At 43.8% G+C, this 12,984-nt stretch overlaps 1 protein-coding gene across 1 annotated transcript in view; it reads left to right on the top strand.

The window, feature by feature from the left end:
• Positions 1-8,345: 8,345 nt before the first annotated feature.
• Positions 8,346-12,984, top strand: part of vipr1b (vasoactive intestinal peptide receptor 1b) — a 316,767-nt gene continuing 312,128 nt past the window's right edge. The window contains exon 1 of the mRNA XM_064941134.1: positions 8,346-8,567. Within this exon, the coding sequence (XP_064797206.1) occupies positions 8,511-8,567 (57 nt within the window). The 5' untranslated portion in view covers positions 8,346-8,510. The remainder of the gene's footprint in view (positions 8,568-12,984) is intronic.

Below are 12,984 nucleotides of genomic sequence, written 5' to 3' on the forward strand. Positions count from 1 at the left end.
TCCCACTGAGCGCAAACCAGATGGGATGGCATATGGCTGCAGAACGCTGTGGTAGCCATGCTGGTTAAGTGTGCCTTGAATTCTAAATAAATCACAGTGTCACCAGCAAAGCACCCCCACAGCATCACACCTCCTCCTCCGTGCTTCACGGTGGGAACCACACATGCAGAGATAATACATTCACCTACTCAGCGTCTCACAAAGACACGGCGGTCGTAACCAAATATCTCAAATTTGGACTCATCAAATCAAAGGACAGATTTCCACTGGTCTAATGTCCATTACTTGTGTTTCTTGGCCCAAGCAAGTCTCTTCTTATTGGTATCAGAACTAAGGATAAGACCCAGATGCAGACAGCTAAAGTAACAGATGTATATTGACCCAAACAGGGGGCAGGCAAAAGACCGGTCAAAGGCAAATGTCCGTAATCCAGGGCAGAGTCAATAAGGTACAGAACAGCAGGCAGGCTGGGGGTCAGAACAAGCAGAGGTTTGTAAATGGGTCAGAGTGGCAGGCAGGCTGGGGGTCAGGACAGGCAGAGGTTTGTAAATGGGTCAGAGTGGCAGGCAGGCTGGGGGTCAGGACAGGCAGAGGTTTGTAAATGGGTCAGAGTGGCAGGCAGGCTGGGGGTCAGGACAGGCAGAGGTTTGTAAATGGGTCAGAGTGGCAGGCAGGCTGGGGGTCAGGACAGGCAGAGGTTTGTAAATGGGTCAGAGTGGCAGGCAGGCTGGGGGTCAGGACAGGCAGAGGTTTGTAAATGGGTCAGAGTGGCAGGCAGGCTGGGGGTCAGGACAGGCAGAGGTTTGTAAATGGGTCAGAGTGGCAGGCAGGCTGGGGGTCAGGACAGGCAGAGGTTTGTAAATGGGTCAGAGAGGCAGGCAGGCTGGGGGTCAGGACAGGCAGAGGTTTGTAAATGGGTCAGAGAGGCAGGCAGGCTGGGGGTCAGGACAGGCAGAGGTTTGTAAATGGGTCAGAGAGGCAGGCAGGCTGGGGGTCAGGACAGGCAGAGGTTTGTAAACTGGTCAGAGTCACGGAGATACATAGTGGCAGGCAGGCTGGGGGTCAGGACAGGCAGAGGTTTGTAAATGGGTCAGAGAGGCAGGCAGGCTGGAGGTCAGGACAGGCAGAGGTTTGTAAACTGGTCAGAGTCACGGAGATACATAGTGGCAGGCAGGCTGGGGGTCAGGACAGGCAGAGGTTTGTAAATGGGTCAGAGAGGCAGGCAGGCTGGGGGTCAGGACAGGCAGAGGTTTGTAAACTGGTCAGAGAGGCAGGCAGGCTGGGGGTCAGGACAGGCAGAGGTTTGTAAATGGGTCAGAGAGGCAGGCAGGCTGGGGGTCAGGACAGGCAGAGGTTTGTAAATGGGTCAGAGAGGCAGGCAGGCTGGGGGTCAGGACAGGCAGAGGTTTGTAAACTGGTCAGAGTCACGGAGATACATAGTGGCAGGCAGGCTGGGGGTCAGGACAGGCAGAGGTTTGTAAATGGGTCAGAGAGGCAGGCAGGCTGGGGGTCAGGACAGGCAGAGGTTTGTAAATGGGTCAGAGTGGCAGGCAGGCTGGGGGTCAGGACAGGCAGAGGTTTGTAAACTGGTCATAGTGGCAGGCAGGCTGGGTGTCAAGACAAGCAGAGGTTTGTAAACTGGTCAGAGTCAATAAGGTATAGAACAGCAGGCAGGCTGGGGTTCAGGACAGGCAGAGGTTCGTAAACGGGTCAGAGTCAGGCAGGTACAGTATGGCAGGCAGGCTCAGAGTCAGGGGAGGAAGAATGGTCAGAACCTGGGAAACAGAACTTGATAAAGCAGGGAGATGGGAAAACACGCTCGAAAGACATGACAAGGCGAACTGGCAACAGACAAACAGAGAACACGTGTATAAATTCATTGGGGATAATGAGGAAGATGGACAACACCTGGAGAGGGGTGGAGACAAGCACAAAGACAGGTGAAACAGATCAGGGTGTGACATTTGGTTCCTTTAGTAATTGTTTCTTTGCAGAAATTCAAACACGAAGTCCTGATTTACGCATTCTCTTCTGAAAAGTTGACGTTGACATGTGTTTGTAACTTGAACTCTGTGAAGCATTTATTTGGGCTGCAATTTCTGAGGTGCAGTTAACTAATGAATTTATCCGCTGCAGCAGAGTTAACTCTGGGTCTTCCTTTCCTGTTGCGGTCCTCATGAGAGCCAGTTTCATCATAGATACACTACTGACATACTGACAGATGGTTTTCATCATAGGGTTTGGTCTTTTAGCAAATAGGGCCATCTTCTGTATACCACCCCTAACTTGACTACCTCATGAAACTGCTTGAGAGAATGCCAAGCGTGTGCAAAGCTGTCATCAAGGCAAAGGGTGGCTACTTTGAAGAATCTCAAATATAAAATATATTTGGATTTGTTTAACACTTTTTTGGTTACTATATGGAGCCATATGTGTTATTTAATAGTTTTGATGTCTTCACTATTATTTTACTATCTAGAAATAGTAAAAACAAACTCTTGACTGGTTCTGTATGTAAATGTTTTTTTTCTTCCAATTTGACAAGAGTATTTTGCGTAAATGGTTGACATGACCATGGCATCCATTTCATTCCCACTTTGCGGGGCAAAACAATTTGAAGATATCCAAGGGGTCTGAATACTTTTGCAATGCACTGTAACACTAATGTCTTATCTGAGTTGAATATCCCCTTAGTTATGTAATGTTGTAATATTAATGTAATGACCCCATGGTTAATACACTGCTGACATATTCAATCAATCCTTATCCCAGTCTGCTGTTCCCACATGCTTCAAGAGGGCCACCATTGTTCCTGTTCCCGAGAAAGCTAAGGTAACTGAGCTAAACGACGACCGCCCCGTAGCACTCACTTCCGTCATCATGAAGTGTTTTGAGAGACTAGTCAAGGAAACAGCATCGTCCTGTGGACCTATTTGGGCGGTAAGCAAATTGGAGTGGGTCTAGGGTGTCAGGTAGGGTGGAGAAGGCGCAGCAGCGCCTCTTCAACCTCAGGAGGCTGAAGAAATTTGGCTTGTCACCAAAAGCACTCACAAACTTCTACAGATGCACAATCGAGAGCATCCTGGCGGGCTGTATCACCGCCTGGTACGGCAACTGCTCCGCCCTCAACCGTAAGGCTCTCCAGAGTGTAGTGAGGTCTGCACAACGCATCACCGGGGGCAAACTACCTGCCCTCCAGGACACCTACACAACCTGATGTCACAGGAAGGCCATAAAGATCATCAAGGACAACAACCACCCGAGCCACTGCCTGTTCACCCCGCCATCATCCAGAAGGCGAGGTCAGTACAGGTGCATCAAAGCAGGGACAGAGTGACTGAAAAACAGCTTCTATCTCAAGGCCATCAGTCTGTTAATTAAACAGCCACCACTAACATTGAGTGGCTGCTGCCAACATACTGACTCAACTCCAGCTCACTTTAATAATGGAAATTGATGTAAATTTATCACTAGCCACTTTAAACAATGCTACTTAATATAATGTTTACATACCCTACATTACTCATCTCATATGTATATGTATATACTGTACTCTATATCATCTACAGCATCTTGCCATCTTTATGTAATACATGTATCACCAGCCCCTTTAAACTATGCCACTTTATGTTTATACAGTGCCTTGCGAAAGTATTCGGCCCCCTTGAACTTTGCGACCTTTTGCCACATTTCAGGCTTCAAACATAAAGATATAAATCTGTATTTTTTTGTGAAGAATCAACAACAAGTGGGACACAATCATGAAGTGGAACGACATTTATTGGATATTTCAAACTTTTTTTAACAAATCAAAAACTGAAAAATTGGGTGTGCAAAATGATTCAGCCCCTTTACTTTCAGTGCAGCAAACTCTCTCCAGAAGTTCAGTGAGGATCTCTGAATGATCCAATGTTGACCTAAATGACTAATGATGATAAATACAATCCACCTGTGTGTAATCAAGTCTCTGTATAAATGCACCTGCACTGTGATAGTCTCAGAGGTCCGTTAAAAGCGCAGAGAGCATCATGAAGAACAAGGAACACACCAGGCAGGTCCGAGACACTGTTGTGAAGAAGTTTAAAGCCGGATTTGGATACAAAAAGATTTCCCAAGCTTTAAACATCCCAAGGAGCACTGTGCAAGCAATAATATTGAAATGGAAGGAGTATCAGACCACTGCAAATCTACCAAGACCTGGCCGTCCCTCTAAACTTTCAGCTCATACAAGGAGAAGACTGATCAGAGATGAAGCCAAGAGGCCCATGATCACTCTGGATGAACTGCAGAGATCTACAGCTGAGGTGGGAGACTCTGTCCATAGGACAACAATCAGTCGTATATTGCACAAATCTGGCCTTTATGGAAGAGTGGCAAGAAGAAAGCCATTTCTTAAAGATATCCATAAAAAGTGTTGTTTAAAGTTTGCCATAAGCCACCTGGGAGACACACCAAACATGTGGAAGAAGGTGCTCTGGTCAGATGAAACCAAAATTGAACTTTTTGGCAACAATGCAAAACGTTATGTTTGGCGTAAAAGCAACACAGCCCATCACCCTGAACACACCATCCCCACTGTCAAACATGGTGGTGGCAGCATCATGGTTTGGGCCTGCTTTTCTTCAGCAGGGACAGGGAAGATGGTTAAAATTGATGGGAAGATGGATGAAGCCAAATACAGGACCATTCTGGAAGAAAACCTGATGGAGTTTGCAAAAGACCTGAGACTGGGACGGAGATTTGTCTTCCAACAAGACAATGATCCAAAACATAAAGCAAAATCTACAATGGAATGGTTCAAAAATAAACATATCCAGGTGTTAGAATGGCCAAGTCAAAGTCCAGACCTGAATCCAATCGAGAATCTGTGGAAAGAACTGAAAACTGCTGTTCACAAATGTTCTCCATCCAACCTCACTGAGCTCGAGCTGTTTTGCAAGGAGGAATGGGAAAAAATTTCAGTCTCTCGATGTGCAAAACTGATAGAGACATACACCAAGCGACTTACAGCTGTAATGGCAGCAAAAGGTGGCGCTACAAAGTATTAACTTAAGGGGGCTGAATAATTTTGCACGCCCAATTTTTCCGTTTTTCATTTGTTAAAAAAGTTTGAAATATCCAATAAATGTCGTTCCACTTCATGATTGTGTCCCACTTGTTGTTGATTCTTCACAAAAAAATACAGTTTTATATCTTTATGTTTGAAGCCTGAAATGTGGCAAAAGGTCGCAAAGTTCAAGGGGGCCGAATACTTTTGCAAGGCACTGTATACCCTACATTACTCATCTCATATGTATATACTGTACTCTATACCATCTACTGCATCTTGCCTATGCCATTCTGTACCATCACTCATTCATATATCTTTAGGTACATATTCTTTATCCCCTTACACTTGTGTGTATAAGGTAGTAGTTGTGGAATTGTTAGGTTAGATTACTCGTTGGTTATTACTGCATTGTTGGAACTAGAAGCACAAGCATTTAGCTACAATCGCATTAACATCTGCTAACCATGTGTATGTGACCATTAACATCTGCTAACCATGTGTATGTGACAAATGAAATTTGATTTGATTTGACATACTGACATACTAACACTACTGACATACTAACACTGCTGACATACTAACACTACTGACATACTAACACTGCTGACATACTAACACTGCTGACATACTAACACTGCTGACATACTAACACTGCTGACATACTAACACTGCTGACATACTAACACTGCTGACATACTAACACTACTGACATACTAACACTGCTGACATACTAACACTGCGGACATACGAACACTGCTGACATACTAACAGTTGTGTATTTAGAGTCTCATAGCAAAGGGTCTGAATCGTTATGTAAATAAGATTTTGCTGTTTTTATTTTATTTATTATAGTTGTGCTAAAATTGATAAATGGTTTTCACTTTGTCGATATGGGGTGTTGATTGCTGAGGATTTGTATTTATTGAATCCATTTTAGATTAACGCTGTAACATAACAAAATGTGGAAAAAGTCAAGGGCTCTGAATACTTTCCAAAGGCTCTGTCGTATGACTGTTGCCTCCCGTTTGACTTTTGGTGAGGATAATATCCCACCCAAATACATGCAATCTCTGACGAGAGATGACCCCCCCCATGGCAGGGATCATCAACTAATTTCAGCCTCAGGCCGATTTCTTCTGGAACGGATGGTCGGGGGGCTGGAACATCATTTCAAATCATTTGTAGATGGCAAATTGACCACGAGAAGCCCAAACAGATGTTTGACCTTGCATTTGTACATTAAAATCGCTTGGAGCTGATTTCCTGGTGTGTTTACAGTTCTTATATCTAATGCTTTTCAATTAACTATTTATTTATTTTTGCTCAGAAAACTTGGTGGGACAAATTCAACCTGTCGGGGAACCAAAGGGAAATACCTCACAGTGTGTACGGTGCATTAAATCAATCATGTATATAAATGCTGGGTTGCTGATGCTACAGTTGAAGTCTGACTTTCACATACACTCAATTAGTATTTGGTAGCATTGCCTTTAAATTGTTTAACTTGGGTCAAATGTTTCGGTTAGCCTTCCACAAGCTTCCCACAATAAGTTTGGTGAATTTTGGCGCATTCCTCCTGACAGACCTGGTGTGACTGAGTCAGGTTTGTAGGCCTCCTTGCTCGCACACACTTTTTCAGTTCTGCCCACAAATTGTCTATAGGATTGAGATCAGGGCTTTGTGATGGCCACTCCATTGTCCATTTGGAAGACCCATTTGCAACCAAGCTTTAACTTCCTGACTGATGTCTTGAGATGTTGCTTCAATATATCCACATACATTTCCTACCTCATGAAGCCATCTATTTTGTGAAGTGCAACAGTACCTCCTGCAGCAAAGCACCCCACAACATGATGCTGCAACCCCTGTCCTTCACGGGATGGTGTTCTTCAGCTTGCAAGCATCCCCCGTTTTCCTCCAAACATAACGATGATCATTATGGCCAAACAGTTCTATTTTTGTTTCATCAGACCAGAGGACATTTCTCCAAAAAGTATGATCTTTGTCCCCATGTGCAGTTGCAAACTGTAATCTGGCTTTTTTATGGCGATTTTGGAGCAGCTGCTTCTTCCTTGCTGAGCGGCCTTTCAGGTTATGTTGATATAGAACTTGTTTTACTGTGGATATAGATACTTTTGTACCCGTTTCCTCCAGCATCTTCACAAGGTCCTTTGCTGTTGTTCTGGGATTGATTTGCACTTTTCACACTAAAGTACGTTCATCTCTAGGAGACAGAACACGTCTCCTTCCTGAGCTGTGTTACGGCTGCCTGGTCCCACGGTGTTTATACTTGCATACTATTGTTTGTACAGATGAACGTGGTATCTTCAGGCATTTGGAAATTGCTCCCAAGAATGAACCAGACTTGTGAAGGTCTACAATTTGATTTCTGAGGTCTTGGCTGATTTCTTTTGATTTTCCCATGATGTCAAGCAAAGGGGCACTGAGTCTGAAGGTAGGACTTGAAATACATGCACAGGTACACCTACAAATGACTCAAATGATGTCAATTGGCCAATCAGAAGCTTCTAAAGCCATGACATAATTTTCTGTAATTTTCCAAGCTGTTGAAAGGCACAGTCAACTTAGTGTATGTAAACTTCTGACCCACTGGAATTGTGATACATTGAATGATAAGTGAAATAATCTGTCTGTAAACAATTGTTGGAAAAATGACTTGTGTCATGCACAAAGTAGATGTTCTAACCGACTTGCCAAAACTATAGTTTGTTAACAAGACATTTGAGGAGTGGTTAAAAAACAAGTTTTAATGACTCCAACCTAAGTCTATGTAAACTTCTGACTTCAACTGTATGTATTGGCCATTGAAAGGTTATGAAGTCATATCCAATAGGATCAGTCCTACATGTATTCAGTATTTCAATTGATTTTTTCTAGGATAAAATGAAATGTTTTTTAGTACTGTTTTGTTGTAGTGGGGACAGTAACATTAGCAATCAAAAAATATATACTTTAAGGAAAATCTTTTGATATGTTGAAATGTTTATGTTTAGCTCCCAAATATAATTTCAATGTATGCATTAAGATGTCTGTAATACAATAAACGTGGCAAAAACGAATGTAGACATTAATACATGTATTTCTATAGCTTTCTAAATATTTTTACAGTTCTGGTACCAGTAGGTGCGGCGGCTTCAACACAGCGCCCCCTATGGGTCATATAGTGTATATATAAACCATTACATTAAACTATTGCGACGTGCTGGACGAAGGGCTTCAGTGCGCAATGTGCACTGTCACCACGGAGCGGTTGTTGTGTACGACCGAGGAGAAGTTGTGTTCCACAGCCCGTCTGTCAAGCCGCTTCGCTGGGGCGAACTCTGCATAAAGAAAACTTTAATTTCAAATTGTTTGATGAAAACGTCCAGGAGTTTGGTTTGTGTTCAGGAGTTTGTAAAACATTAACGACATTCAAACGTCTCACCATTCAAATGACAGGATGGATGCTTCAGTTTATTTGAAATTTATATTGGTGGTCCGCTACGCCATCTCCACGGTAAGTAGCCTGACCTATCGTACTCTAGTCTAAATGCACGGCCTCTATTGAATTTATGATTCAACATATGCATGTGTGACAAATACGATATGTTTTGGCTTGATTTTGTTGAGTGAATAATATTCTGATAGTAGGCTAGACGACGTTCATTTTGACAGTAACGATGAGTAATATAATATAACTAGGTTACTAAGATTTTGTGAGCATTTGTGGACACAGTACGGGGCTGTAAATCATTAAGTAATTGTGAGTGTTGTTACAAATTACATTTGGTTTGTGTACATAACGAAATTGTTGGTAGGCTAATAACGTTAGGTAACCAAATGCGTATTTTGCGCGTAATTCATGTCCAATAACTAGAATCGTATGGTTTGCCCGATAGCCTTAGGCACAGGCTTTGGTTCCATATACAGGCTGTAAGAAATGTTTACAAAGCATGACCCGAACCTCCCGTCACGCCTCTCATGTCGTTAACAGTTCAGCCCTCACCTCGCGCCTTTCCCGGTGTTTCATGTCGGCGACAGTTCAGGTCAAAACCTCTCGCCTCTCCCGGTTCAGCCCCAACCTATCCCGGTGCTTCTACTGGCCGCGGCTCCATCACACGGTGGTCGTGATATGAGTCACGAGCTCTTTATAGTCGAGGACCCCCGAATAATACCGAGACTGCACCAGCATCCTTACCTCAGATGCTTCTGACTCTTCTCTTCTTTTCTATTTTCTTATGTCTCCAAATGTAACATATTCTCCTCTAAAGCCGTTTAGATGGTTTTCGTACTGTTCTGATCTCTGCTGCTAAACCCTTTTTATTAAGGGTGTATTAGGCTATTATAACTCTCTAACATATGAATTGACTGGCTCACTCAGTATATATTTACTGTTTTATGGATCATGTAGACATAAATACCCACTAGACCAGGTGTATTCAACTCTGACCCTACGAGGTATGGAGCCTGCTGGTGTTCTGTTCTACCTGATCATTAATTGCACCCACCTGGTGTCCCAGGTCTAAATCAGTCCTGGATTAGAGAATAATACATATTTTTTTAAAGCAGTGGAACTGGTTTTGAGGTCCAGATTTGAATTTGAAGGAATTAGTTAATGGTATGCCTTCACACCAAATAAGATATATTTGATAAAGTATAAAGTCACATTGATATTCTTCTACACCTTTTCTACTGTCTGAGGGGTCTCATAGGCTGAATGGGAATGGTTCTACTGTGTCTGAGGGGTCTCATAGGCTGAATAGAAATGGTTCTACTGTCTCTGAGGGGTCTCATAGGCTGAATAGAAATGGTTCTACTGTGTCTGAGGGGTCTAATAGGCTGAATAGAAATGGTTCTACTGTCTCTGAGGGGTCTCATAGGCTGAATAGAAATGGTTCTACTGTGTCTGAGGGGTCTAATAGGCTGAATAGAAATGGTTCTACTGTCTCTGAGGGGTCTCATAGGCTGAATAGAAATGGTTCTACTGTGTCTGAGGGGTCTAATAGGCTGAATAGAAATGGTTCTACTGTGTCTGAGGGGTCTAATAGGCTGAATAGAAATGGTTCTACTGTCTCTGAGGGGTCTCATAGGCTGAATAGAAATGGTTCTACTGTCTCTGAGGGGTCTCATAGGCTGAATAGAAATGGTTCTACTGTGTCTGAGGGGTCTAATAGGCTGAATAGAAATGGTTCTACTGTGTCTGAGGGGTCTAATAGGCTGAATGGGAATGGTTCTACTGTCTCTGAGGGGTCTAATAGGCTGAATAGAAATGGTTCTACTGTCTCTGAGGGGTCTCATAGGCTGAATGGGAATGGTTCTACTGTCTCTGAGGGGTCTCATAGGCTGAATAGAAATGGTTCTACTGTCTCTGAGGGGTCTCATAGGCTGAATAGAAATGGTTCTACTGTCTCTGAGGGGTCTCATAGGCTGAATAGAAATGGTTCTACTGTGTCTGAGGGGTCTCATAGGCTGAATAGAAATGGTTCTACTGTCTCTGAGGGGTCTCATAGGCTGAATAGAAATGGTTCTACTGTGTCTGAGGGGTCTAATAGGCTGAATAGAAATGGTTCTACTGTGTCTGAGGGGTCTCATAGGCTGAATAGAAATGGTTCTACTGTGTCTGAGGGGTCTAATAGGCTGAATAGAAATGGTTCTACTGTGTCTGAGGGGTCTCATAGGCTGAATAGAAATGGTTCTACTGTGTCTGAGGGGTCTAATAGGCTGAATAGAAATGGTTCTACTGTGTCTGAGGGGTCTAATAGGCTGAATAGAAATGGTTCTACTGTGTCTGAGGGGTCTAATAGGCTGAATAGAAATGGTTCTACTGTGTCTGAGGGGTCTCATAGGCTGAATAGAAATGGTTCTACTGTGTCTGAGGGGTCTAATAGGCTGAATAGAAATTGATTGATATAGAGATTTTGCTGGTTCAATAACCAAATAATTGCCACCTGAATAAAGTATGGTATTTCCATTCAGCGAGGCGGCATAGCTGGATTCTTTTATGTCCATCATTCTCCAAAATGACAATGGAGAGGACAGATAGGGTATTCAGTCTGAAGATACTGAGAAAAAAATAACTATTTGAGGTATGAGAGCTGCTTTTAATATATGCATCTATATTACCATATACCATCCAAATACCAAAGCTATTACCATACAGAGAGAAGCCCTGTCTGACTCTGTGAGAGAACCCTGCCTGGCTCTGTGAGAGAACCCTGGCTGGCTCTGAGAGAAGCCCTGCCTGGCTCTGTGAGAGAACCCTGCCTGGCTCTGTGAGAGAAGCCTTGCCTGGCTCCGTGAGAGAAGCCCTGCCTGGCTCCGTGAGAGAAGCCTTGACTGGCTCCGTGAGAGAAGCCCTGCCTGGCTCTGTGAGAGAAGCCCTGCCTGACTCTGAGAGAAGCCTTGCCTGGCTCCGTGAGAGAAGCCCTGCCTGGCTCCGTGAGAGAAGCCTTGCCTGGCTCCGTGAGAGAAGCCCTGCCTGGCTCCGTGAGAGAAGCCTTGACTGGCTCCGTGAGAGAAGCCTTGCCTGGCTCCGTGAGAGAAGCCCTGCCTGGCTCCGTGAGAGAAGCCCTGCCTGGCTCCATGAGAGAAGCCCTGCCTGGCTCCGTGAGAGAAGCCCTGCCTGGCTCTGTGAGAGAAGCCCTGCCTGACTCTGAGAGAAGCCTTGCCTGGCTCCGTGAGAGAAGCCCTGCCTGGCTCCGTGAGAGAAGCCCTGCCTGGCTCCATGAGAGAAGCCCTGCCTGGCTCCGTGAGAGAAGCCCTGCCTGGCTCTGTGAGAGAAGCCCTGCCTGACTCTGAGAGAAGCCTTGCCTGGCTCTGAGAGAAGCCCTGCCTGGCTCTGAGAGAAGCCCTGCCTGGCTCCGTGAGAGAAGCCTTGACTGGCTCCGTGAGAGAAACTCTGCTAATGCCTCTGATCTGGCGGACTCACTAAACACAAATGCTTAGTTTGTAAATGACGTCTGAGTTTGCCCTGGCTATCAATGAAAAATAACATCTGGTTTGCTTAATATAAGGAATTTGAAATTATTTATAGCATATACATTTACTTTTGATATTTAAGTATATTTAAAACCAAATACGTTTTGACTTTTAATCAAGAAGTATTTTACTGGGTGACTTTCACTTTCACAGTTTTACACACTTTATATATATGCTGGGTGTACAAAACATTAGGAACGCTTTCCTAATATTGAGTGCCACCCCCTTTTTGCCCTCAGAACAGCCTCAATTTCTTGAGTTACGGACTCTAAAAGGTGTTGAAAGCGTTCCACATGGATGCTGGTCCATGTTGACTCCAATGCTTCCTACAGTTGTATCAAGTTGGCTGGATGTCATTTGGGTGTTGGACCATTCTTGATACACACGGGAAACTGTTGATAATGAAAAACCAATCAGAGTTGCAGTTCTTGAAACACTCAAACACTCCTGGCACCTTCTACCAAATCCCGTTCAAAGGCAATTACATTTGTCTTGTCCATTCACCCTCTGAGTGGCATATACACAATCCATGTCTGAATTGTCTCAAGGCTTAAAAATCCTTCTTTAACTTGTGCCCTCCCCTTCATCTACACTGACTGAAGTGGATTTAACACGTGACATCAATAAGGGCTCACAGTTTTCACCTGGACTCACCTGGTCAGTCTGTGTCATAGAAAGAGCAGATGTAAATAAAGGTTAAATAAAATACAATGAATGATTCTAATTTTTTGTACAATCAGTGTACTAATGTTTGGGAAGAATCGGTACAGTTACATATCGGGATATCATTTTGGTTCTCATGGTTCAATCTGGTCACTCTGCATCAGACATGTTGAGAAATATGTTTGGAACATTGAAACACAATAAAATCACAATATTGAATCGAAAATTATATACAGTACCAGTCAAAAGTTTGTACACAAATAATCATTCAAGGGTTTTTCTTTCTTTTTTTA

The sequence above is a fragment of the Oncorhynchus masou genome, chromosome 28, assembly GCF_036934945.1.
Source record: "Oncorhynchus masou masou isolate Uvic2021 chromosome 28, UVic_Omas_1.1, whole genome shotgun sequence".
Taxonomy (NCBI): Eukaryota; Metazoa; Chordata; class Actinopteri; order Salmoniformes; family Salmonidae; genus Oncorhynchus; species Oncorhynchus masou.